Source organism: Paramisgurnus dabryanus, chromosome 20 (genome assembly GCF_030506205.2).
Source record: "Paramisgurnus dabryanus chromosome 20, PD_genome_1.1, whole genome shotgun sequence".
In the NCBI taxonomy this organism is placed as follows: domain Eukaryota; kingdom Metazoa; phylum Chordata; class Actinopteri; order Cypriniformes; family Cobitidae; genus Paramisgurnus; species Paramisgurnus dabryanus.
In genome coordinates, this window is record NC_133356.1 from 13582749 (window position 1) to 13609945 (window position 27197).

General features: G+C 37.1%; 1 protein-coding gene across 2 annotated transcripts; it reads right to left on the minus strand.

Moving 5' to 3' along the window:
• Positions 1-1996: 1996 nt before the first annotated feature.
• Positions 1997-27151, minus strand: lrrc9 (leucine rich repeat containing 9). Of its 2 annotated transcripts, XM_065296519.2 has the most exons (33): positions 26855-27151; positions 26453-26514; positions 25880-26098; positions 23530-23670; positions 23361-23424; positions 23119-23189; positions 21508-21690; positions 21272-21427; positions 21062-21198; positions 20854-20985; positions 20597-20773; positions 19082-19199; positions 18878-19001; positions 18644-18787; positions 18453-18547; positions 17998-18204; positions 17532-17651; positions 17072-17263; positions 16831-16956; positions 16601-16741; positions 15369-15546; positions 15014-15234; positions 14754-14873; positions 14371-14498; positions 14177-14285; positions 7154-7290; positions 6690-6826; positions 6383-6600; positions 4250-4318; positions 2809-2934; positions 2579-2729; positions 2343-2499; positions 1997-2247 (listed from the first exon to the last, which is right to left on the minus strand). In XM_065296519.2, exons 2-33 carry the CDS (start codon positions 26507-26509, stop codon positions 2205-2207), a joined length of 4398 nt encoding a protein of 1465 aa, XP_065152591.1. In that variant the 5' UTR covers positions 26510-26514; positions 26855-27151; the 3' UTR covers positions 1997-2204. The 2 variants fall into 2 exon arrangements, with proteins under 2 accessions (XP_065152591.1, XP_065152590.1); XM_065296518.2 differs by having other exon boundaries at positions 26453-26969.
• Between the last annotated feature and the right edge of the window lie 46 nt (positions 27152-27197).

Below are 27197 nucleotides of genomic sequence, written 5' to 3' on the forward strand. Positions count from 1 at the left end.
TTTTGTGTATGTAAAGATAGATTATTTAGGAAAAGTCACAAAGTTTTACATCTCTGAGATGAAGGGAACCTTTTTTTAACCAATGAAATGTCGTTTGGGGTCATATAGACCCCAAGGACCAATTGAGGGTTAATAAAACCCATATTTACTGAAAATGGGGGGGGTGTTTTTCATTTTGTACCATGGTCTTCATAATTTTATGGTTTAATTAAAGGGTATTAAAGGGCACCTATTAGGCAAAATCCACTTTTACAAGGCATTTGGACATAATGTGTGTTGGCAGTGTGTGAACACAACCACCCTATGATGACAATCATCCCGCTCTTTGTTTTTAATCCCGGTTAAACCAAAGCAGTCTCATTAGACATGCCATTTTGATTCTCTTATCAATGTGAGGTCACATTGATAAAGCCCCGCCCACTTACAGTTCTGGATTACCATAGCTTCCACTCTCAGTGAGTTGTATTCTGTCCACTAATACTATTGTCTCAGACTGTATTAATCAGATTTATTTTAACTGAAAGTGCTCACTGTCTGTTTGTAAGGTTGTGAGGAGCAGTAGCTTATTTGCATTTAAAGGTACAGGCATTAAAATGCCCCCACCCAAATAGGGGCATTTTTGACATACTACAAATGATATGTGGGGTATTTTGAGCTGAAACTTCCCAGACACATTCTGGGCACACCTGAGATTTATATACATCTTGTAAAAATGTCATAATAGGTGCCCATTTAAAGCAAATATTGTACTGGTATGCCTTTAAATTCTGACATCACTTTTGCCTACAACTTTAGGTAAACAGGAGGATAGAGGAGATCTAAGAGGAAAAAATGGGCTAAACTTGGTTTCATTCATTACAGGCCATTAGTATGCTTGCTTGTCAGTCAAATACTGTACATATCTCTGCATGCTATACCAACACCAGCAAAAAAGTCGGATCAAGCAAAGAAGAGCAACTGACTCTTGCAAATGTCTCTGACCTAAATTAAACAGAGCTCTGTGTCATTTCCACAGCAGGTTCACCTTTAAATTCAACAGACTTTGTGTTCTTTATTTTCTTCACATTTTAATAGCTTCTTTTCATTCTGTCGGTTTATGTTCTCTCTGTTGCCAACCCCCAGCCATTATGTTTCAGAGGAAAACAGGAAGAGAATTACCCTGAGCTGTGATGACAGGTTTTTACTGAACACATTATGTGTGTGATTGCCTTTGAATTTCTCCAAACAGTGGATATTCAGTTTTGCTGCTGAACTGCCCTCATAATACAGCCCACTGAAAATAAACACATCAGATGAAAACCTCTGCTCTCTTTTTAGTGTCACGATCCGGCACAAATCACAGTTTGCCATTGCTGCTAAAGCTGTTTCTTTAAGAATTCACGTGTTAAAGAAAAGGTGATTGCAAAACTTTAAACTGTGTATGTTTGATGTGCATGTCCTAAAAAAAGTACACACAAAAATTCAGTGTATATATACATGCATGTGCCATAATAATGCATAATGATTGATTGTGTTATTATATGTGAGAAGCTGAAATGCAAAAGAGCTAACGCCACCCCCGTCAAAAATGAGATGATGATGTATTTCTAAATGAATGTTTTCAGCTAGAATATGAATACTTTCGCTTCAAATCCGCTTAATCCTGGCTTCAGGTCATTCAGAAATACTGGTTTGGTGGCAGAATTGTCTCATAAAAAATGCTAATTTACAAGAAAACATGTCAGACACAATTTAAGGCTTTTGCATCTGAGCTCTTTATATAATTTTTTAAAATTGTAAAATTTTTTAATTAAAAATGATTATAAATTATCATGATTATTAAACTCTTTATTGATTTATTTAGTGAGATGAGTTCCATTAGTTCACTGCTGCTAAAAATTATATTTAAAAAAATATTTGTTTTATCGTTTTATAGTTTAATAGTCATGTTTATCAACTACCTGCTTTGTCTAATCTTCACTTAGCTTATATATTGATAAAAGGCATTACTCATGGAGACTCAAAGGATTATCCATTTAATATCTTTATGGTATGGTATTCGTCATCATTTTCAAACAATAAACATTCTGTGAATCAACTGTGAATATAAGTTCAATATAAAATGCATAGATCCAGCACATTTTGTGGAAGTCAACAAAAACACCACGCACACATAGTGTGTCAGCCCAAACATGCACACATAGTGTGTCACCATGGTTCTGCAGTTACAAAGGAGGTGGAGGTCTGGGCCCACTGTGATACCGGAACCTGTGGATGACGTCGGAGTTAACACATTGATAACAAAAATACCCTTTTACCCCTCACTGCAACCTGTATATCTGTATTAGTGAGTATATATACACCTGTTCTCAGGATCAATGTTAGGGTAGGTAGGATAAACTCTTTGTCTGATTGGCTGTAGTGCTGTTGCGTAGAGACTGAAAGGTCCTCTGATCTGCCTGAAGCTCACGTCACTTTGAAGACCACGCAGGAGAGAGACACCCGCTCTCTGCTTCCTAACTGAAAAAGACACACGCAAAAGCTGCTTGTACATCACAGAAAAAAACTCACATGTTTGTTTTCGTGTATGCATACGTACATCTGATGGTATCGTGCATGTCTTCTTGCTGATCAGAAAAGAATGTGAATATTCCTGAATTCAGGCTGGTACGTCTTGAAGGAGCTGGTCGGATGATCAGTGGTGCCAGACCAGGTAAAGTCACATCACTGACTGAGCTAGATGTAGAACCCTGGACACACACGTCTTGTTCTAAATTTAGTACTCTTTATTTTTTCAAGTGTCATATGGAAAGTAAATGCCTATGTTACCTGTGCTTCATTAGATAAAAGCTCTGCTCTGGTTCTTTCTTCAAGGGTGATTGTGATTCCATCCAGAACCTGCAGTCTAGATAGATGCAGTACCACTGCTTGCCTGTGGAGGGACCGTCGTGACACCTGCAACAAACACGCACAATGAAAGCTTATGAATAAACATTAAAGGGGTGGTCTAAAGCCATTTCATGGATTCTGACTTATCAGCACTGTTTACAAAATGACTTCCTCATGCAAAAAATTGGCAAATTGTCAGAAAAGCAGTTAGACGTATAATGGAGTTTTTCCCTGCCAAATGCACTGCGCCAGGGTTCTTACAAGTTTCGGAAAGGTTTTTTAGAACATGAAAGATTCATACGTAACAATCTTGCTTTTCTTTAATGGGCAATTTCAGTGATGGAAGTACAGCGGAAGTCCTTATATGGGCACTTTAACCGGAATAGCACACGCACACACCAACCACACACCAACCGAGAGCTGACACAAAATCAACGTCACCAAAGAAGTGTGTTGTTGTTTATGAGGGAAATTAAAGCTTGTTCAGCTTATGGAAACAATGAATGTAGTTTGTTTATCCGGGGTAGCAGCGGAGATGTACGTGTGTTTGTTTAATGCTGGATTTCGTTGAAATGGGCCAGTCCCAACTGAGTCATGAGTCGCAGGCGGTAAGTAAAACTGCATCAAATGTCTGTTTTGTTGGCAATCGGTGCGTAAGTGCATATAATGTAAACGTGTAGTGCAGTGGCGGCTCGTGACTGCTCATCCCTGGGGCGCTAATTCAAAATAAGTGTTCGGAGTGTCATGTGTGTTGCTTGCGTTTTTCAAAATATGTGTTTGATGCGTCATGTGAACCATGTGCATCACGTGTTTGGTCAAAATAAGTGCCTGCTGCACACGCGTCAAAACCGTTTATGATAAAAGAGACCTTCACGTTCACAAAATACACGCAAGACACTCACTTAACAGTAAACTCTGATCACGGATGAGATTATGCGAGTATCTGGCAAACAAGAGCGTCTCTTTATCATAAACCCTTTAGACGCGTCTGCAGCAGGCACTTATTCTGACAAGACACGTGATGCACACAGGATCTCTCAAAGCGCAAAACATATATTTTCAAAAAAAAGGAACCACACACATGACAGGCTTCATACATGTTGTGAGCACCCTCGAAAAAAGAAGTCACCGGCACCACTGGTGTAGTGAATCATGAGTTATCCAGAGATAATGGGATAATGTTTTGTGTGTGTGTTGCTTGCACATGACTCTCTCATCCCGCATTATGTACTCTATAGGTACTCAAGATTAGCATGAGAAAAGCAGAAACAGCATGTGTTGTATGAGCTTTAAATAATGATATGAGAATAGTACAAAAATAACGTTTTTACACAGTTTCTTAACACTATATTGTGTAAGTGTGTGTAAGAGAGATATTTACTGGGTTGCCAACTACAGACAGTTCAACAAGGGAAGGGAGAACCTCCAGTTTCTCCAGCTCTGAAATATCCTGCAACACAAATAAAAAACACATTAGGCCTTAGAGATGTGTGTGACATAAAAATCCCTAAAAATAACAGTGTGTTCATTTACATAGCATATTTTCAAATGCTTAATGTACAACAGTATTTATAATAATCAGAGTAAATGTTTACTTCATTTTGTTTTTTTGACATACCTCAATGCATACATTGAGTTTAGAAAAACAGAGACAGAGAGAAGAACGCAGAGCAGAATGAGCTGAAAAAGATGAGCGTGTCTCAAGAACACACACATACATACAGACCCGCACCTCTGACCTTCAATCAATGTAAATACTGGATAATTGTCCCCTTTAGGCTGCTTTGCTGGTGCAGTAATGGGCGTCTGTAATTACTCTATATTCAGGGGCAGGGAAACAGCAGAGCTCTGAAAAGGCCTAACAACACTAATACAAACACACTAAGTGACTGAATGACTGTAATTTAGTAATTACAGTAAAACTGCAGGCACACACATAGAATAGGTATGGGAATGGAGAGTTGAACAATTAAAAAGCGAGCTTCATACTCACAAACACACACCCAATTAACAGGGTTGAGAGTGACAGTGGATTTTTGGTTATAAAATGATGTGTAACCCTGACCTCTAACACAATATGTCCCAGTCATACATAAGATAAACACTATTTGACAGAACTTCCTGTCTGATAAATGGATTTCTATTATTAAACAGCAGGTTAAATTAAAGAGGAAAAGATAGATTTCAGATTCTTCATGACTAATTCCTTATATTTCGATCTGTTCCTCACACAAAACCTACTGAAGGCAAGCCATATGATCAACTTGTATGGCACTTATTTGGAATAGAAAGTGTTGCCATACTGTGTCACTGTAGCGAAAATAACAAATATAAATTGATAAAAGATCCAAATTAAAGCTACAAAGCTATAGATGTACGCAATAACATTTTATACTCTATGGGGCGGTTCCCAGTAGGGTTTAGATTTATCCAGAACTAGGCCTGGACATTTAGTTAAACTAAGCCTGGATATTTAAAGGGGACATGTCTTTTATGTATTGAAACTTTTGGCCGCCATTCTTGGCCAGGACTCCCTGGGAGAAGAGTTATTGTAACTCAATGGGACCTTCCCTGGTTAAATAAAGGTTGAATAAAATTTTTATAAATAAATAAAATAATTAAAATATGACTTTTTCCACTTTTAAGTGATATAATTAAGACCCCAGTGCCTCTATCAGCCTAGAAACTGAGTAACGTAGTTTGGTAAACGTAGCGTGTGAAAAAATAGGTAGTTGAAATTTGGCTCCCCTTGTGATGTCAGAAGGGGATAGAACCACCCCTTAATCTCCACTATCCAACCACAGCTCTGGAATTTAGTGCAGAGATCAGCTCATTTGCATTTTAAAGGTCACACCCAAAACCGGCACATTTTTGCTTACACCTATAGTGGCATTTTTGCCTAAGTGGAAATTTTAACATGTTATTATAAATGATCTGTATGGTATTTTGAGATAAAACTTCACATATGTACTCTGGGGACACCAAAGATTTATTTTACATCTTAAAAAGTCTTGTGAAATGTCCCCTTTAAGTACTTTTTACAAACAAACTCTACAAACAATACTGGTGTGCATCTTAAGACAAACAATGGCACTGATACATATAAAGATACACTCTAAAAAAAGCACCAAAGGTGGTTCTTTGCTCGTAATCATAGAATAACCATTTTTAGTGCCATATAGCACGGGTGAAGCACCAGTGAAGAACCATATGGGGGCCACTATAGCACCACATATGGTTCTACATAGCACTATGTGGTTCTACACAGGTGCTTCACCGGTATATATGGCACTAAAAACGGTTCTTCTATGATTACGAGCAAAGAACCACTTTTGGTGCTATATAGCACCGTTTGTTTTTAGAGTGTATGTCAGTACAAAGTGTTTTTAAATTAAGGCAGTTCAAACATGCATTTTATTCTGGGACTAAACCCTGTCCGGGAAATAATCCTTAATCTTAACAAAACCCTACATGCTAGAACAATATATGCACATCTATATGTGTTTATTTGTACCTGTATTTTGTTCATGTCTAAGAACAATCTTCTGAGCGCTGGGAGCGGCTGCAGGTGGTTCAGTTCACAAATGCGATTCTCTGCCAGGTGCAGGTCCACCAGAACCAATTGTCCACAGAACGAGTTCTCTTTCAAAAACTTGATTCGATTTCGATCCAGAACCAGCTCGCGTAGCCTCTGCAAACCTTCTAGTCCCTCCACCTGACTGATATCATTCCCTTAGAGACACAGAGCAAAGATGCTGTGAGTAAAGAAAGAGTGAATGTGTGTATGTGTGTGTTTGTGTGTTTGTGCAAGAGTGTTGTACCTTGTAGGAACAGTGCTCTGAGGTTAGTCAGTCGACTGAGCTGAAGATTCATCAGGCTGGAAATGCCGTTATAACCTAGATGCAAAACTTGCAATGTGGGCATCAAAGGCTCCAGATTATCACTAGGTGCTTTCTCCCTACAAACCAAAGGAGAAGGGAATTTCGATACATTAGGTAGCGAGTGAGAGAGCTAATTGATTAATGACATGACATGCATATTAGTAGAAATACCTGCTACCCGCTTTTGATAACTTAAAAGTTTCAACCACCCAACTAAATGTGGTCACTTATTTTGCTGTGTGTAAATGCCTACGTAGCCTTCTCAGAGCCCCACTGCTGTCTGAGAATTTCTCATTATGTGTAATCATGACGCTCCCTAGTGGTTGGACAAGGAACTACATCATCCCAATAGATGATGATTGGGTTAAATGTGCAATGTGTGCGTGCTTGCGTGCGTGTGGTACCTGTTGAACCTGCTGTTCCGCAGCCCATACCCACTGGAAGTGACTTTATGATGGAGAACCTGCTTGGTGCTCATGTGACTCTGAAGTTTTTGACGTGGCAGAATTGACTCAATGTGGTTATGGTTCAGAAACAACACCTACACAGACCAAGCAGACACAAACACATGAGATCTTCAACACATTAGACGCTTCACCAAAAAAGATTACATTCTTACTTAGTATATTTTGTCTTGTTTTCAGTAGAAATATCTAAAAATTCTTAAATCAATATGTTTTTTTCTTAATGAGCAAAATGACCTATAGAAAATAAGTCTAGTTTTTAGACAAAAAATTTACAATTTAAGTAAATGTGTGCTTAAAACAAGCAAAAATATCTGCAAATGGGGTGAGAAAATTTAGCTTGAATTAAGCATTAAACCTATTTTAAGATTTATTAATTTTTTTGCTTGTTTTAAGCACAAATTCACTTTAATTGTATATTTCATGTCGTTAAACTAGACTTATTTTCTTAGGTCATTTTGCTCATCAAGAAAAAGCATCTTAATTTAAAAAAAAATTTGAGAGGACTTCCGGTATCATCATGAGTGGGTAGCACACGCTCGACGATAGCTCCGCATTAAATCCGGTATAATTCGTTCAGAACATCTTTAATAAACAACTATTGTAAGGAAAGGAACTAAGTTTCGAGTTATAATTGATTATCCGTATTCACACTTGGTATATTCATAGTCAAGCATGCCTGGCAAACCTCGTAAACCAGCGGATCAGGCCGCAGTCGCACATGGCTCCGCCTCGGACTCTGCTACAGAAGACGCACCGTCCGGAAATGTACAGGACACGGGCAACGTAGCGATTCTTAGCGCAATCTCCTCTTTGCGTTCGGAAATACACTTAATCAAATCTGATATCGGGGATATGATAGACTCTAAGATTGAACAACTTGCTGTCTCTATAAGAGGAGAGCTCAACGCGTTTCAACAGGAGGCAAGCTCCGCGATTTCAGCTGTTAAAATCACCGTGGACGAACACGCTTCAAAACTGGCTGGTTTGGAAGCTAACGCGTCAACCTCTTCGGATACAGTAGCCAGGCTTGAACAAGAAATGGGCCGTTTAAAGCAGGTGATCGAGCAGCTTTCGGACAAATGCATGGACCTTGAAGGTCGTAGTAGGAGGCAAAATATTCGTATACTACACATCAAGGAAGGGGCCGAGTCTGGAATGAAACCAAGGGACTTTGTCGCACAACTACTGATGGAGGCATTATCGCTAGACAATCCGCCGCTTGTTGATCGCGCACATCGGGCACTGCGAAATCGTCCCGGAGATGATGAACCCCCGCGAGCTTTCATTATTCGGCTACACTACACCCACGAAATGGAAGAAATCCTGCAGAAAGCGGCCAAGATGCAGCAAGTCACTTTCAGGGGACGAAGAATTAACATCTTCCCTGATTATCCTCCAGTAGTTGCGAAACGCCGTGCGCTTTTCAAACGAGCAAGGGAGTTGCTAAAAGACAAACCCGGTGTTAAGTACGGTTTACTGTACCCAGCAAAGTTAAGGGTTTCACACAATGGCAGAGAACATTATTTCACGGACCCGGATAAGGCCGTTAAGTTTGCAGAAAATTGCTTCGGTTCAGATTGATTGTTTTAAGATGTCACGTACTAAGTACGATCAATATATCACTCGTTGAGTGTAAGTGTGTAATTATTTGATACGTGGTAAGTTTTATAACCCCAACCCACTGTAACTGTTCCTTCCTTATATTTTTTATTTTTTTATTTGATGTTCTACTGACACTCTTTTGTGGAGCTATGTTAATTTAGTGTTTGAAGGTCGACGAATAAGGTTTTTTTTTTTTTTTTTTTTTTTTTGTTTCTCTAAAATATTTGCTTATTATACTACTGGTTTTCCAATACCAACTGCTTATTTTCAATTCACTTCGTGTCGCGCCGCAGGTTCTAATAGTTGTCGGCTAGATGGCGGGGTTGACGTTTAAGTTAATGGGAGGGTGTGGAGGGGTGATGTTCAAGTTAGTGGGTGGGTGGGGAGGAGACCTGTTTAAGATATCTCAAAGTGGTAAAATGTGTGGTGAATCAGATGATAATAATACATTTAGTCCTAAATGATGCAAACTAATACTGTAACATCAAGTAACAGACAAGGTTTTGCTTTTGCTTCATGGAATGTGAAAGGTTTAAATCACCCTGTTAAAAGAAGTAAGGTGCTGTCACATTTGAAATCGCTCTCTGCCGATGTCATTTTTTTGCAAGAAACGCATCTGAAACCTGAATCTAAGGATAAATTGAGATGCAGGTGGATAGGAAGTGTATATCAATCCAATTTTTCTGTTAAAGCTCGAGGTGTCGCTATCCTAATACGAAAAGGTGTGCCATTCAAACTTAAAACCTTGAAAGCAGACAAAGAGGGTCGATATATTATACTCTCTGGTGAAATATTCTCCTTTCATATTACTTTAGTGAATGTCTATGCCCCAAATTATGATGACCCAGATTTTTTCAAGAAAGTGTTCGCTCTTATTGATAATATGTCCCAAACCAATCTCATCATAGGGGGGGACTTTAACTGTGTCTTAGACGGGTACTTAGACAGGTCATCTTCTAAGAGAGCTCCTCAATCTAATTCAAGAAATTTTTTAAATGTCTTTATAAATAACTCTAATTTAGTAGATATATGGAGACTTTCTCATCCCACTGAAAGAGATTATACCTTTCACTCACACGTCCATAATGTATATACACGCATTGATTATTTTCTGGTAGATAACAAATTAATCTCTAATGTCATGAATAGTAAGATCCATGATATACTAATATCAGATCATGCTCCAGTCACACTTGAACTTGTCTTTAGTAATTTAACATCCTCTCGTCCTGTATGGAGAATGGATTCTCGACTAGTCAATGACCCTAAATTTGAAGAGTATATGCGTACACAACTGGAAATATTTTTTGAGAATAACGATACCCCTGAAGTTTCATCAGGATTACTTTGGGAAACACTGAAAGCCTTTATTAGAGGTTGTGTTATTTCTTATCAGGGGTCCAAAAATAAACTGTACAAAGCAAAACTTTTAGATTTGGGGAAGCAAATTCATTTATTAGATAATCAAAATGCGCAAAATCCCTCTTTAGAATCGCACAAAAAAATTCTACAATTAAGATATGAGTATAATAAAATTGTTTCAGACAAACTAAGTAAATCATTTATTTTCATTAAACAGAAATATTTTGAATTCGGTGAAAAGCCACATAAACTACTTGCCAGACAGTTACGTAAATTAGAAAATGATAAGACAATTCATAAGATCAAGACAAAATCTGGAACACAGTTGACATCCTCTAGGGATATAAGTAACTGCTTTAAGGAATACTATTCAACGTTATATTCATCTGAACCTTCCACTGACTTTCAAATTATGGAAACATTCTTAAATAACTGTAATCTTCCCTCTCTTACTGAAGATGAGCGTGATTCCCTTAATAAGGATATATCTTTAGAAGAGTTAAAAAGTACAGTAAATTCCCTAAAGAATAGTAAAACTCCGGGTCCGGACGGCTTGCCCTCTGAATTATATAAAAAATTTAATGAAATTCTTTCCCCCTACCTACTCAGAACTTTTGAGGATGCACTGACCAATGGGCTACCATCGACATTCAATGAAGCAATCATAACTGTTATTCCTAAAAAAGGTAAAAATACAGAAGAGGTGGAAGGATATAGACCGATCTCACTCCTTAATGTAGATCAGAAAATATTATCAAAGATACTTGCAAATAGACTTGGTAGATTAATGGGTGGCTTAATTCATCCTGATCAGAATGGATTTGTTCCTGGGAGGAATGTTTCTCAGAACACACAACGTCTTTTTCATATAATGCACCACCCCAAAGCTATCCAAGACAACCTGGTAATAATCTCTCTCGATGCTGAAAAAGCATTTGATCGAGTGGAGTGGCAATATCTCTTTGCAGTGCTTAAAAAATTTGACATGGGCGATACTTTTATAGATTGGATCAAAACCTTGTATAAAAGTCCTTTAGCTCGGGTAATAACCAATAATACCCTGTCTGATTCCTTTAATCTCAAGAGAGGGACCAGGCAAGGCTGCCCCCTTTCTCCTCTCTTATTTGCCTTGACCGTAGAGCCCCTTGCTCAGTCTATTCGTTCCAATCCCTCTATTCACGGCTTTAATACTTTAAACACAGAAAATAAAATATCTTTATATGCAGATGACATCCTGCTATATATTACCAAACCACATGATAGTCTTCCGGTTATTATGAACACTATTAATGTTTTTGGGACCTTTTCAGGATTTAAAGTTAATTTAAATAAAAGTGAGCTAATGCCCATTGGACTAAAAGATTTGTCTTCTATTCGGTCTTCTCCATTTAAAGTTTCTATGGAAAAATTCACATATCTTGGAATTGTAGTTACTTATAAATATTCATCGCTTTTAAAGGCTAACTTTACCCCTTTAATCTCCAAACTGCAAGGTAATATACAATTTTGGAGAACACTCCCAATCTCGTTAATCGGCAGAATAAATGCAATTAAAATGATTTTCTTACCTCAAATACTGTATCTATTCCAGAACATTCCTATTTTTTTACCTAAATCATTTTTTAAGCAATTAGATTCGATTATTCTTCCTTTCTTATGGGGATATAAAAACCACAGAGTTAAAAAGGCGCACCTTTGTAAATCTAAACAAGAGGGCGGTCTGGCACTCCCAGACTTTCGTCTTTATTATTGGGCTTTCTACATAAGATTAATTACATTGTGGTTGGATGTTCATAATACCCCTCCGGATTGGCTCCAAATAGTTTGTGATCAGTGTTACCCCTACAATCCAGGAGCGGTGATTCTTTCCCCTGTAACTTTAGACCACTCAACTTTCAATAATAGTATTGTAATTCGGAATATAACGCGTATCTGGAAACAGATAAAAGAATACTTCAAGATAAAGTCCCTATCGTTTTCAATTCCCATTGCTAAAAATCCATCATTTAAACCATCAATATTGGACAAGACCTTCATGCAATGGAAAGAAATGGGTCTATGTACTATTGGGGACCTTTTCATTGATGGGGTCCTGGCATCCTTTAGTCAGCTGCAACAGAAATTTAATCTTTCTCAAAATAATTTTTTTAGATATCTACAGATTAGGAATTATATACGTGCCCATATATCTTCATTGGAAAATACTTCACCCTCAATTATTGATAAGTGTGTTGATCAAAGTAAAGGAAGTAAAAAAGCCTTAGCGATAATTTATGATCTGCTGCAATCTTTTAACTCTCCCACTACTAGATTTCTTAAGGAAGAATGGGAGAAAGAATTTGGAGTAGAAATTTCTGAGGAATTATGGCAAGAGAGTTTAAAGGATATTAATGATCATTCTATCAATACTAGACACTGCCTAATTCAGTTTAAGGTCATTCACAGACTACATTATTCAAAAAAGAAACTGCACAGAATTTTCCCGAATGTTTCACCTCTTTGTGAAAAATGTAATTCGGCTGATGCAGACTTGTCTCATAGTTTTATTTTTTGCTCAAGTATACAGAGTTATTGGAATGGAATTTTTAATGTTCTTTCAGAAATTTTTAGGGTACAAATGCAGCCTGACCCAGTATTAATCGTCCTGGGACTTTCTGAACATATACGTTCATTAACAAGAGGACAACACAAACTACTTGCATACAGTTTAACTACAGCAAAAAAACTACTACTGTTGTTCTGGAAGAAGAAGGAGGTGCCTACAGTCAAGTTATGGCTTGGAGAGATGACTTCCACTTTACACTTGGAAAAAATTCGCTACTGTTTGAATGGGAAAATTGAGCAGTTTGACAAAATCTGGTGCTCTTTTCTCTGTTATCTTGATGGGAACTCTATGGACTAATGCATCTTTTATTGTTGTCATATTTTCAAATTTTCACCATATTTTACAATTTAATGTAAACAGGTCTGGGAAGTTTTTTGTTTGTTTGTTTGTTTATTGTTTTGTTTTGTTTTTGTTTTTTGGTAAGATTCTGTAAGATTGCAATCCTTTTTTTTTTTTAAATCTATTTTTCAATAAAACTTAATTGATAAAAAAAAATAAATGTTTTTATAAATGTATATGTCAAGGGTGCACCAAAATTATTGATATAAACTTTTTATATAGAGTAAAAAAAAAAAAAAAAAAAAAAAAAAAAAAAAAAAAAAATTTGATATTTCTACTGAAAACAAGACAAAAATACTAAGTAAGGTCATTTTTTTGAGTGAATACATTTGCTGTAAGTCAATTTTAGGTAACCTCTGAGTAGTAACCTAAAAATGGACAGACACAAGTGCAGTATTTAAACTCTGTCCAGGGATCACAAACTTTTATTTACATTTATGCATTTGAGTCGACAGACACAAATATCCAAAGAAAATAACATTGATATACATTTTATAAGTATGTGTGTTCCCTGTGACCTACACTGCAAAAAAATGACTTTCTTACTTGGTATTTTTGTCTTGTTTTTAGTAGAAATATCTAAAAATTCTTAAATTAAGATGCTTTTTCTTGATGAGCAAAAAATAAGTCTAGTTTTAAGACAGAAAATATATAATTTAAGTGAATTTGTGTTTAAAACAAGCAAAACAATATCTGCCAATGGGGTGAGAAAAAAAAACTAAAAATAAGATTTATTTTTTCTTAAACACTTAATTTAAGCAAAATTTTCTCACCTCATTGGCAGATAATTTTGCTTTATTAAGCTAAAATTCACTTAGATTGTATATTTTTTATCTAAAAACTAGACTTATTTTTTACATCATTTTGCTCATCAAGAAAATACATCTTGATTTAAAATTTTTTTAGATATTTCCACTGAAAACAAGACAAAAATACTAAGTAAGAAAGTCATTTTTTGCAGTGTATGAGCTACTAATTTAATGCTCCACCAGTTGAGCTACACAAAATAAATGTTATACTTACTAATTTATACTTTTTATTCACATACATACCTTGATGTTGGGCAGGAAGATGAGGCTGCCAAATGAGGTGAGGTTATTGTGTTCTAGATTAATACTGCGCAAATTTCCAAACAAATCAGCAGGTGTGAGATCCACAAATCTAAAACACATTTACAAACTGATACATAACTGAAAGGAAAAACAGCAGATTCATATGTAATATCACAGTGACAGGTGAAGTGTACCTGAGAGAGCTGGACTCCATACTGAGCTCTGATAGGTCTTTGTAGTTACAGTGTCCCAGTTTCTCAGCCACCATATCTGCAGTCAGTCGCCCTTCATACATTTTAGCGGTTTCTGACTCGCACATCTCCTGAAAACACACATCTTTATAAGTTACACACATAACTATTTACTGAAAAGCAAAAATAACTGGCTGACCATTTTGAATTCTTGATTTGAGCATTACATTCAGAGCTCAACAGCATTCAAAATGGACATTTAGTTTCATAGTGCAGAAAAAATGAGCAGATCAAAATATGTGCTTGGAACAAATGAGGAATCAATTATGAACCCCTTTTTAAGTATGTGCAGTTAAACAAGAATAACATTAAAAATTTTAATTTACCACAGCCACTCCATCCAGTGCTCTGAGAGAAGGCAGGTGAAACACCATGTAGATCCTGTAGTTCTCCAGTTTCACCAAGGGGTTTCCATGCAGATCCAGAATAATTAAACTAGACAGTGCCTGAAAGAGTCAGATGCTACATCAGCAATGTTTTACTCCATTCACTGTTAGATTCGCCTTCTGATGGATCTTCAGCACCTTGTGATAAAAACTGACTTATATAAACTGCTCTCAGAAATGTATTAATCAGATCTCCTGACCTTTAAATAGAAGATTTCACGGCTGGTGCTTATTTCATTGTTGCCGATATAAAGCTCGATTAAGGCGCGTGACCTTTGAAATCCATGCAGAGAGGAGATGATGTTGTTCTCAACAGACAGGAATTGAAGGTTGGGCAGTCGGTCTAACACATCCCCGTCTAAACACTGCAGCTGGTTGCTGTTAATGCTGAGCCGCGTCAGTCGATTTAGCGTACACTGTACTACACAACACACAAGAGCAGATTAGAAGTCATTAAATAGAGTGGAATGTAAATTACATCATAGGAAAAGAAAAGGGAGCGAGAAGAGAGGGAGAAAAAGTAAAGGAGGAAGAGATAAAGGTAAGGAGCAGTACCTTCAAATCGGCAGATACTGTTGCAGTTAAGTGAAAGTTCCTCTAGTAGAGGCCAGTGTTCCAGACCCTCAATATATGATAATTCGTTATTGTCAAATGAAGCCCAGCGTAGATTCACCAACTGGTCTAGATTACCGAGTCGTGTCAACTGCTGACCATCCAGATTCAGCGCTGTGATCTGATCACGCGTGGCAAAAAACACAACAGCACAATCAGGTAATGGAAATCTAATGTAAATTTAATGTAAAATGTGAAAATACAATGTAAGCTGTTATTTAGTGAGTCTTCAGTTTTGCTAAAGTACTAAAACGTGACCCTGTCTTAAAGGGCACCTATTATGGCCTTTGTACAAAATGTATTAAGTCTCAAGTGTGCCCAGAATGTGTCTGTGAGGTTTCAGCTCAAAATACCTCATAGTTCATTTATTATAGCATGTCCAAAATGAGTCCAAATAGTAATATGTGTTGCTAAGGACTTAATTTGGAGGATTTTAAAGGTCAAATATTGTAATTTCCTAACAAACCATACATCAATGGAAAGCTTATCAAGCTCTCATGTAAATAAAAAATGACACTTATGACTGGTTTTGTGGTCCAGGTGGTGATGGGGATGAGACCGCCTATGCTGAGTCCGAGTCAAGACCGAGTCTTTGAAGGGTCGAGACCGAGTCCGTTGGTTTTCAAATACAGTTGAGTCCGAGTCAAGACAGAGTCTTTGAGGAAGCAAGTCTGAGTCAAGATCGAGTCATTTAGGAGTCGAGACCAAGACCATAAAAACATGTCAGTTTTCATATTCATGATTTAATATCACCCCAGTTATTAATCAACAGTTAGGCCTACAGACTAAGCTAGATTGGGAATTGTTTAGAGGAGCAGTCTTAACGTCTTAATATGGAATATGCTTTTACTATCATTAAAAAAATCCTTACCACATGCATCATCTTCTCCCTATTTTTCTAGAGATAAATAAACGGCTCTGATGGCAGTATCTTTGCATTTCACCATGCGACATCATTTTTAAATAATGCCCGTCAACACTGCATTTTATTATTATTGTTATGTCTTGTGTGTTTTTTATATGAACATAAAAAATTTGTGGTCTCAAGGACTTGGTCTAAAAGTACGAGTCCTTCTCCTCCCACTGTGATGCGTGAACGGACTCGAGTACTACATGACTAGGTCCAGGGTCACAAATATTAAAGTTGTATTATAAAAATTGCTCTCTTTACATACTTTGGAAGCCCAGCCTGGCTCAAGCTTAAGTGAGTGTTTCCATGGAGACAGGCTGATCTGTGTGAGCAGGTGAGCAGAAGACAACAAACTCAGACTACGTGGACGTTCGGTATCTGTTCGAGAGTGGGCGACCAGAGATGCCTGCACACACACATGTAACACACAAACAATAAACCATAAAACATTAACCTATTAATAACATAAACTGTAGGTCCAGAACTGACTCCTACCTGGCTGATTGTGGATTGGGCACCCATTTGAACTGCAGCAGCCGCCTCCTCCTCCATTACTAAAGTACCGTCTAGATGAGTGAGAGTCTTCAGCCGACCAAGAATCACCATATGCACACATTCATACTGTAACACAAACACACAGTACACAGTATGGAACAGGGATCTTGGACATTGCAGTGCTGAATTGTGGGTATTTTCGACAATATGCTGTTCTGAAGTAATGTTAGGTGACTCATACCCTGTGCCATGGATTATGCCGCGAGTCCAGGCGGAGCAGAGCAGGAGTGTGTTTACGCAACACATTCATGTCATCCCTGACCCGGGTCAACTGATTCCAGCGAAGATCCAGTTCTTTTAGACCGCCAAGTCCTCGCAGACCTTCCAGTGTTGCAATACGATTGAAACTAACGTCTAGATATTCCAAATTTGGCTTACGATTGTGAGAGAGACAGAGGGAGAAAAAAGAATAAATGTTTCATGATTGGGTTTGTGTTTTATATTGCATGTTTTAAGATGATAGACAAGTGCATAGTCAATAAAGTCTTGTGAAGAATGCACCAAAATATCTAAACAATACAATGACAATGTCCAATATAAAGATAGCCTTCACAACCCATTTAGCTTTTTTTTTAAGTAAAATATTCAAGGTTGAAAATAGTAGGGCATGCATTGATTTTATCCATCTGAAATCTCATTACCATGTGTGAAATATCATCTAGACGAGTGAAGTTATTAAAGCTGAGGGTGAGACGCTGAAGGGCTGTAAGTCGAGAAATCTCACACAGTTTATTCAGACTATTACCATGTAGATTCAGCACCTGTGTGACAGAAAAAAAGAGCGATTATTAAAATCACTTATTTAAAAATCTGACTCAAATATACCATATTGAGCACTGAGCCACAAGGCTAATAAAAAAAGTCTTAAAACCTTTCTTAATCCTTCATAGTATATTCATTTTAAGACAAAAACATGTTTTATCTGCATACATTTTAGTATTAAAATCTCACCACTTTTGCCAAAAAACGTAGTCCTTTAATGTACTGTAAGTATTTTAAATAAAAACATGTGCTGAATGCACAAATGTAAAAACTTTTTTGGGGTCACTGCACATGGGTATTGTAGCCTGTGTAAGATATTGTCAGTATGATGGTATAGATACTTACTGTTATCTGACTGAGCACATTTGCCTTTGCCACTGCCAGTATAGATTTCTCATCTATACTGAGCATCTTTGGGTGAGGTTTCAGGATGGGATCCATTTTTAATGCTTTCTCATCTAGGTCCAGGTCACGATGGGGCACTGATGGCTCAACAGCTATGGAGGTATTAACAGGAGAGGAGTCCAAAGATGAAGAGAGCTTGGATGTGTCCTGAAAAGATGCATATTTAAGAGCATAACATAAGAAAGCTGGTTGAATCACTGATTCATACAGTCATATAGATATGGCATTGACATCTGATATCTGATGGTTTGATTAGCCTGACTGGGCATGACATACTGGTTCATCCAATGGTGTCAGTTTCAAGCGACACAGAAATTACATTAACAAAGTCAAAACCAGTTACACTTCAGGAACGCAAAATGTAATTTCCCAAAAAGTGTTGGTGTATATATTACCTGTGTGATATATTCAAAGTCCACTAGGTACTCTGGAAGCACCAGTTCATGGTCAAAGATGTACCATAGTTTCTGCCTCTGTCTACAATCACAGTCTGATGCCAAAACACACAAACTCATTACTGCTTTGTTTAATGCTGCTCTAAATATTATTATTTCTGTAAACACATAACAACAACACTGAAACTCACCAGGGGCTGTTTGTTCTGTTTGCTGTTTCAAGTCGAAACTGAGGTAGACAGAGTGCACTTTTGGGTAAAGATCACAATGTATTGGGACACCCTCCTTCACTGCAGTACTGCGGCCCAGAAACACTTTAGAAATAATCAGTTGACCTACAAACACAAATATCTGTGAAATTACTGAGTTGTTTATGATGCAAGACTTGTTGTTTATATGTTATGTGTGCATGAATGTATCCCGACCATTTCTAAAGGGAAGGGGGTCCGCAGGGTTACATTCTGATGTCCTCTGGAGGAATGTCATCTGCAGTGTGTCACACACACTTAAACTGTTAGAGAGAGGAACAGCTCGATTTCTGCCCAGTGCCTGAAGGTAAGACACACATCCATGTAATGGAAATAAAAAAAACATATTCATTCCTTGTTGGCCTGTAAAGAGTTTGGTACCTCATAAGCATCAGCAGTTTTAAAACCATTTTCTATGATGTGTAGTATCTCATCTCTCCCGCATGAATGCTCTGGATCGGGGACGTGAAACAGATACTCCATATTGTGTTTGTGTTCCCTGTCACACACACACATACAAATGGTGCCATTGCAGAAACAAACTGTTGTTTTCATGAATTGACTAACTATGATCTATGAAAATAAAAGTTCAAATACCGGTATATACATTTAGCTTCAGAGAAACATTTTGAGGGGTCTGTCTAGTCTGAGCTTTAAATGGGACACTAATGGACCACCAAGGTGTGTCATACTGGTGCATACTACTCACAAAAATATGATATTCATTCTTTCAAGCTAGCTGATATTCAACTTTAAAGAAAAACACCACCGTTTTTCAATATTTTACTATGTTCTTACCTCAACTTAGACAAATTAATACATAGCTATATTTTTTCAATGCGTGCACTTAATCTTTGTACAGCCCATTGTGAATGTGTTAGCATTTAGCCTAGCACCATTCATTCCTTAGGATCCAAACAGGGATGAATTTAGAAGCCACCAAACACTTCCATGTTTTCCCTTTTTAAAGACTGTTACATGAGTAGTTACACAAGTAAGTATGGTGGCACAAAATAAAACGTGATTTTTTTAAGCAGATAAAAAATGAGAACTATATTGTATGGCGGAAGAGCGCTTAGTTTGCAGCACTTTGACCTCGGCGCGCAATAACATCATCCCTCCTACTTCCCCTCTCGCTCAAACTTCCGTAGTATTACTACGCCCGAGGTCGAAGTGCTGCAAACTAAGTGCTCTTCGCCATACAATATAGTTCTCATTTTTTATCCGCTTAAAAAATCACCATGTTTTGTGCCACCATACTTACCTTTAAAAAGGGAAAACATGGAAGTGTTTGGTGGCTTCTAAATTAAACCCTGTTTGGATCCTAAGGAATGAATGGTGCTACACTGTCAAAAATAAAGGTACAAAGCTGTCACTGGGGCAGTTCCCTTTAAAAAAGGTCCTATGTACCATTTAGGTACAAATATGTATCCTTGAACTGCCGACATGTACCTTTGAAGTACTAATATGCACTCTTTGGGTACAAAGCTGTACCTTTTTGAAAGGGTACTGTCCCAGTGACAACTTTTGTACCTTTATTTCTGAGAGTGTAGGCTAAATGCTCACACATTCACGACGCCCTGTACAAAGATTAAGTGCACGCATTGAATAAAGATAGGTATGTATTAATTTGTCTAAGTTAAGGTAAGAACATCGTAAAATATTAAAAAACGGTGGTGTTTTCCTTTAAGGGTTGCACTGTATTTTCTGAATGAGCAAAATGACCTAGGAAAATAAAATAAAGGTCTAGTTTTTAGACAAAAAATATACAATTTAGGTTTATGCATCTTGATTTCAGTACAAATATCTAAAAATCCTTAAAGACAAAAAATACTAAAAAGCAAATTTTTTGCAGTGTGGGTTGGACAGGTTTTAGCACCTGACTGAGTGACTCACTGTGAGAAGGCTGAAGATTCCACATTGAAAAGAGAGTCCAATTTCTCCTGGAAGCGCAGGCGCAGGGCTCGGTTGTGGATACGGATGATCCGATTGATTTTCATGCCAGTGATGTGGTGAGGTTTGTAATCCAACGCACAGAAACGAGAAAGCAGGAGATCATAACAGGGGGTGAACCTTAGGGAAGAACGAAGACCATAAGTATGTTTGTTGTGTGTTTGTGTTCTTGTTCCCCATGTCTTGTGAATGTGCAGTACCAAGGTTCACCGGTGTTTCCCTCCTCAAAGCGAATGTTCCCTACGGTTTCCAGCTGCAACAGCAGGAGCTGCACCATCATCTCCTTCCTGTCGGAGGCCAAAGCCACTTCATGCTGATAACACGCCTCTAGCCTGAGACACAAACATGCAATTAATATAAATATCACAAATAATACACACAATAATATATAATAATACAAACACATACTCCTTCAAATGCTGTTCCCAGATCTTTAGTCGATCTTTGAGAGCATCCAGTTTGTGCAGAAGGGTATCAGAGGTCAAGCCTCCAGGTTCTTCTGATTTCCTACCGACGTCCTGTATACCTGACAGCTCACACTCTAACTGTGAATAGACAGCAAGGATTTATGATGCTAATTGTTAATTGCAAGTGCATTTTCAGTGTATCTATACCTACATTCTTAACCATTTGTGTTAGCATCCATATTCTCTTCTCTGGTAGTTGTATTTGATCTCTCCACTGCTGCCGGATCTTGGTTTTGAGATCATCAAACTGTCTTTGCGCAGAACGCACACGCATGGTGTAATACATGATCTTCTTTAGCACTGTAGACTAACACACAATCACAAATACCCATAATTCTCATTAACTGAAATTTAAAAGCACTGAAACAGAATATCACACACACTCACATCTGCAGTATCTTTGAGTTGCTTGTTCGAAACATCATATGTGTCCAGACTCTCCAGGTGGGGCATGTGATAAAGGATGTGAATGTAGTAATTATAGAGTAGACACACAGGGTTTGGAGTAGACGTGGGGCCCTTCAAACTCAGGTGCCTCAATTGGGACAGCCGAGTCAGATGGGTCAGTTCCTACAAATAACACAAGTGTACAAAGCAAACATCATCATTTTTGCCCATACTTGGAGTTAGGGATTTGTGGTATGTAGCTCATCTCAAGCTGTTTGTGGACATAAATGACACTTCAAATTCAGTGGCTTGTTGAAGAGAGGTGATACTTTTCTAAACAAAGACCATATATTTATTTATATAAAAATACAAGCAATTACAGTAGCAGCCACCCAAGGACAGAGCAACAGTCTAGCAACCACCAACACTATGCTACCAAAATGGGAATGTTTTGCATAGATGGTACCCACGGTTTTTGATAAGACGGTTGTAAACTTTTGCTGCAATATCAGGGTAAAACATCTGTCCGCAGAAAAAAAAAAATTCTTGTACCCCTTTATGGTCAACAGCAAATGGAAGTGCATTTATTTTCCCATTAAGGGAAAGAACCTTCAACAAACAGTATGAACTAGACCACAGTTCGCCTTAACAATGAGTCCACCGATTAACAGCACAAAAGTGGCAGCATACAAACACCTGTCTGCTTGTGTCATAATTCTGCGTGTGTTACACAGAAAAAGCTCTGAAGAGCCAATAGACACAAAGAGCGACTCGCGCAGACCTTTTAATCACTTGACTCGCACAAATAACAAAGACTCCCTTTCAGAGTCACACGCCTCATTCAGACCTCACACCACTTGAAAATGGAAATATTTATCTGGCTTATTTAAAAGTGCCTTTGTGTTTCTTCTGGTAAATAGAGAGAGAAAAGAAAACTGCTTTTGGCAGAGATGCCACATTATGGTAATGATGCAAATTGAAAAGCAAAAACGGCAATTGAGCAATTCCTGAAATGATTAAGTTTCTCCGGGGTAGTTGAGAAAGTGCATAGTCCACGCAAAACAAACAGAAATAACAGTAATCGGATCTGTAGTGACCATGCTTGAAGTAATAGCAGCATGAAGGCTGGTGAAAAACTATTATCCAGTAATCCTGGGCACCATCAATATGGGCTCTACACAAAGGGCAATCAACAATCTGATGGGGAAATGCATGAGGAGGCAGATTTTTACATTTTCTGAAGAAATTGTGAGCGATGCCACAATTTGTGCAAAAGTCGCTGACACAATATTATTTCAAAGCAGCCCATTCTAATATTCTAAACACTATTGCACATATTCCTCCTGTAATGTATTTTTCTTACTGTTTTATTTTTCACCAGGCAATAATCATAAGTTGGATGTCTTGGAGTTACTGTACACCTCTCTTCAACAGGCTGCATCATTTGGGGTTTTGTTCACATATAGTATGTAGCACAGTTTGAGCAATAGTAATAGCTATGTTTGGCATCACTGACTTCAAAGGCCCATTAACTTCAGGGGAAATTTTGAATGCTTGAATTCACATGAAACAGTAAATTAAAATGACAGTTAAAATAAAAATTTCTCATACCTTCAAAGAACTGATTTTGTTTCCTGCGAGGTTTAGATTTTGGAGACTAATATTTTGATCCAGACTATGACCTCAGAGATAAAAACACCATAGATTAAAATGGGCATTAATAGTTTTTTAACATTTATAGTTTTCTGATTCATAGGATAATATAATATGTACTGTAAAATATATAAATTGTCTCAACATGCTAAGATATATTTTTTTTAAATGCAAATAGAGATGTTTTAAAGAAAACATACCAAGTTTCTTAATAACATTATCAGCAAGATTTAACTCCTTAAGGTTTACAAGTAAACTCAGTCCCTGCAAAAGAAAAACAGAGTAGTATATTAGGATTTTTTCAATATGTTTTCACCAAGACCCTTGTTGACAAACTTAACAGTTTATATTGACGGAAACTTGATATACCTCTATATCAGAGATCTGGTTCTTATTAAGCCACAGAACTTCAAGGTTGACCAATAGCTCTAGATTGGTGATGTGCTGGATATTGTTATCATACAGAAATAACCTCTGCAGTTGCAAACAGTTCTGTAGGCCTGAAATCTCCTACAACAGACAAACAATATCAGAAACATAAGATTTATTTGATTATAATACAGACATTTCAATCATAATGAACCAATTTAAGTGCACCTATTTCATTTCATTGCACGTTATTATGTATTTGGTATAATACAATGTGTTCACGTTAGCCTGGGTTTCCCCATGCTGCCTTGCATGCAAATTTATTCACGCTGCAAGTCTAGCATGGAAACTCTGGCCCTTTTTTGCCCCTGAAATAGGGAACCAATTACAGAATGGGGAGGCGTCTATGCGGCACACGGAGGCAGTTTTGTTATTGTTATAATACGGCAACAGACGCGAAGTTACGTTTCAATGCCTTTGATAGTGTTCTAAGTAGTTTTAAACGCAAGTTTATTTAAAAAAGAGCAACTTTTGGCGTTACACTGGGCTATTAAATATTCAAGAAGGATGTTTGTGTATGGCAAGACATGATAAACATGGAGTTTTATAGGACCAACCTGCTAGGCATCGTCGTCGTCGACAAAGTACATTTAACTTATAAATGGTAAGTGGTATTTATTAATATCATTGTCATTATGCGTGTATTGTGGTTGTCGTAGTGCCACTTAAATTTGTTGCTTTATGGTTAAAAAAACATTATTTTCCACATACCGTACATTTTTGTAGCTCCAGATATACTGATTTCCTAAAACGCATTGATTTTGTACAAAAATCATTGATCTGAAAAGCACTGTGTCTCTGATTAGCCAGCTAATCTGTACGTTGTGATTGGCCTGAATACCTCTGACGTCAGCCAAAAATGTGATGCTCCTCACCATGTTTGAAAGATTTGGGCGCAATGCTAACAGGAGGTAATTTACAGGCTGTGAGTTCAAGCCGGAGAAATTATGAAAATGTCGGTCTTGTCAACGTCAACAGATCCAGGAAGTAAACTGTTGCATACATCCGTGTGTTTGTTGTAGTCCAAGAAAAGAGATTTACATTGGAAACGATAACTGGCGTCATTATTTATTTTGGGCTTTGTGCCTTTTGCATATCGTTAACATATACTAATACACACTTACACACAAAAGGAAATGTAAAATCGTGAATCGGACCATAGTTGCTCTTTAAAAAAGCAAAGAAAGTCAAAATGTGGGACTCCCTTGGCAAAACTACAGATAAGGGCCATATAAACATTTTGTCTGTTTTTCAGCTTATGTTTCACTATGTTCTTTTAAAATTAAGGTTTAAGCTTTTTTGAATCTATCTTTCCATTTTTTTCTTTTGAGGTGGGCCAAAACTAACAAAACTCAATATACCTTGTCTCCTGCTCTTTGACATAATATTATTAATTTCTGATTGGATAGTCATAATTTTATGTTTGATATTTATCACATACAGAGAATTAAGTATTTTTATTAATGAAGCATCAATATTAATTATCAATTTTATTAGTGAAGATCATGATTTTTCAAGGCCGAATCCAATTCCGATTTTTTTAACAAGCAAATTGGCAGATTTTTTTTCTTTAAGCAACAGACAAAAAAGACTAAAAGAGTACATGAACAAGATGTTTATTTACTTGTTAACAGGCCTAAAAGGCCTTAGAACCATTTCAAAGCTATATAACAACTGCATCTTAAGCACAATGATCAAAAATGCAACATGTGGCAAGATATGTTTTTGTTTCAAATTGGATTTGTGCTTTGATGTATAGGATTTAGGATTTAAAGATAAAACAGAGTGGTCTATTTTAAATAAAATAGGTCTGTCATTATTATCGGTTGTTTTGGTAATCGAGTAATCTAAAGTTTTTATTAACCATTACTCGAGTGAATAGAGTCACTTTTAAATTAACAATAAAAACTGACTTAAGTGAACAATAGACCTACAGGGCTAAAGACGTACAATGCAACATTTTTTTTTCACATGATAACATAAAATTTGTAAATAAATTGATGATGAATTAATAATTGGAATGAAATAGTTTACTGCTGTAGAGAGGTGGAGAGGAAAACCACCTGGTTCCGATTTATGGTCGGTTGATCGGTGCATCCCTAATTGTTATTTGCATGATTAATTATGTGCAATACATAACAGTCTAAAAGGTAAAGGGATGAGGAAATTAAGGTTTTACAAAGGGTTTTGGTCATTTTTAAACAAAAATAGCTTTCCCCCAAATCGAGTTCTGTTTATAACAGTATCCAAATCTCTTTAGTCCTGTGCATGCGTCAGAGCTGAGACTTACATTCAACCTGCACTCCACTACCCATAATTCATTGAGAACTGGGCAACACTCCAGGCCCTGAATCAAGCTGATGGTCTGGCCCACGATGGTAAGCTTGGACAGTCGGGGGAAGAGAAAGAGACCCACCATACAAGGAAGCCCAGAGAAAAACATCTCCAGTTCCACAACTCCACAACCTTCCTGAGAAACTTTCTCATATGATACTCCATTAGACACACACTAAAAAAATAAACAGAGCACAAACCTGAGACACCTTAATATTGGAGGACTTTTTTAATCAGTAAATGTTAAGTTGGTAAGAAAAGAAAATTGCTGAGTAAATTTTGTACAAAGCATATATCTGTTTTGTGGGCAACGTCAACATGTGTTTCACATGAGATCCCATAGAATTCACATGGGAATTTACATGGGATTCACACTAAAATATGTAGCCTACAGTATATGCACCAAAAGTGAGCAAGGGTTTTTGTACATGTGAAATTCATGTGGTTTTTCTGTAGGTGAAATCAATAAATACAACTTCATACAAGCAGGCAAACAGTATTGAAAGTAAATAAAAAAATGAAATCTCACCAATTCTTTAATAATTTCTTCATCTGCAATAAGTATCTGCTGTTCACTCGGTAACATGATCTCTTTAAAACAGTATTATTAAAAGTCTTCATTATATGACAACTTTTTAAATTAAATATTTAAAAAATCAGGAAACATTTTTATCTTCATGATATAAACTACAGTTACTCCTAAAATAACTGAATTAAAAAATCTTACACAAAAAATGTACATTTAATTTCTATTTACTGTGTACATGTAAATGTACATGAAGAGAAAATCTACGCATAGTTTGTATTTAGAAATGACTAGATTACATTCCTTTACACTCCATCAAATAACACCACAAAATAAACATTTAACGTAACTTAAGAGATTTCTCTCAGCGCCATACATAGCAGTATTATTGCGTGTCTAACATACCTTTAAAGAAGGCAAATATATCGACCCTCCAGGACCAAGCAGCGCTTATTATGATTTTCCCTTATATTTCTAATGTATGCATACACATCATTGTAATGTTTACGCTAGGCCGTAGCTAAGGAAGTTTGTGTCGTCGTTGTCAAGGAAGCCCTGTCGGAATGTAACGTTTCTTTCCAGCAGATGGCGCTAGAAGAACTTCAACAGGCGCGTTCACATTGTGCAACCTGCTATTTGTTTTAGAAAACGTGGACTGTAAAACTACACTAAAATTATACAAGATTTGGATTAAACAAGTTTTTGCAGTAAACAAGATTTGGAAGTGCTTAACAATGTCTAAATTAAA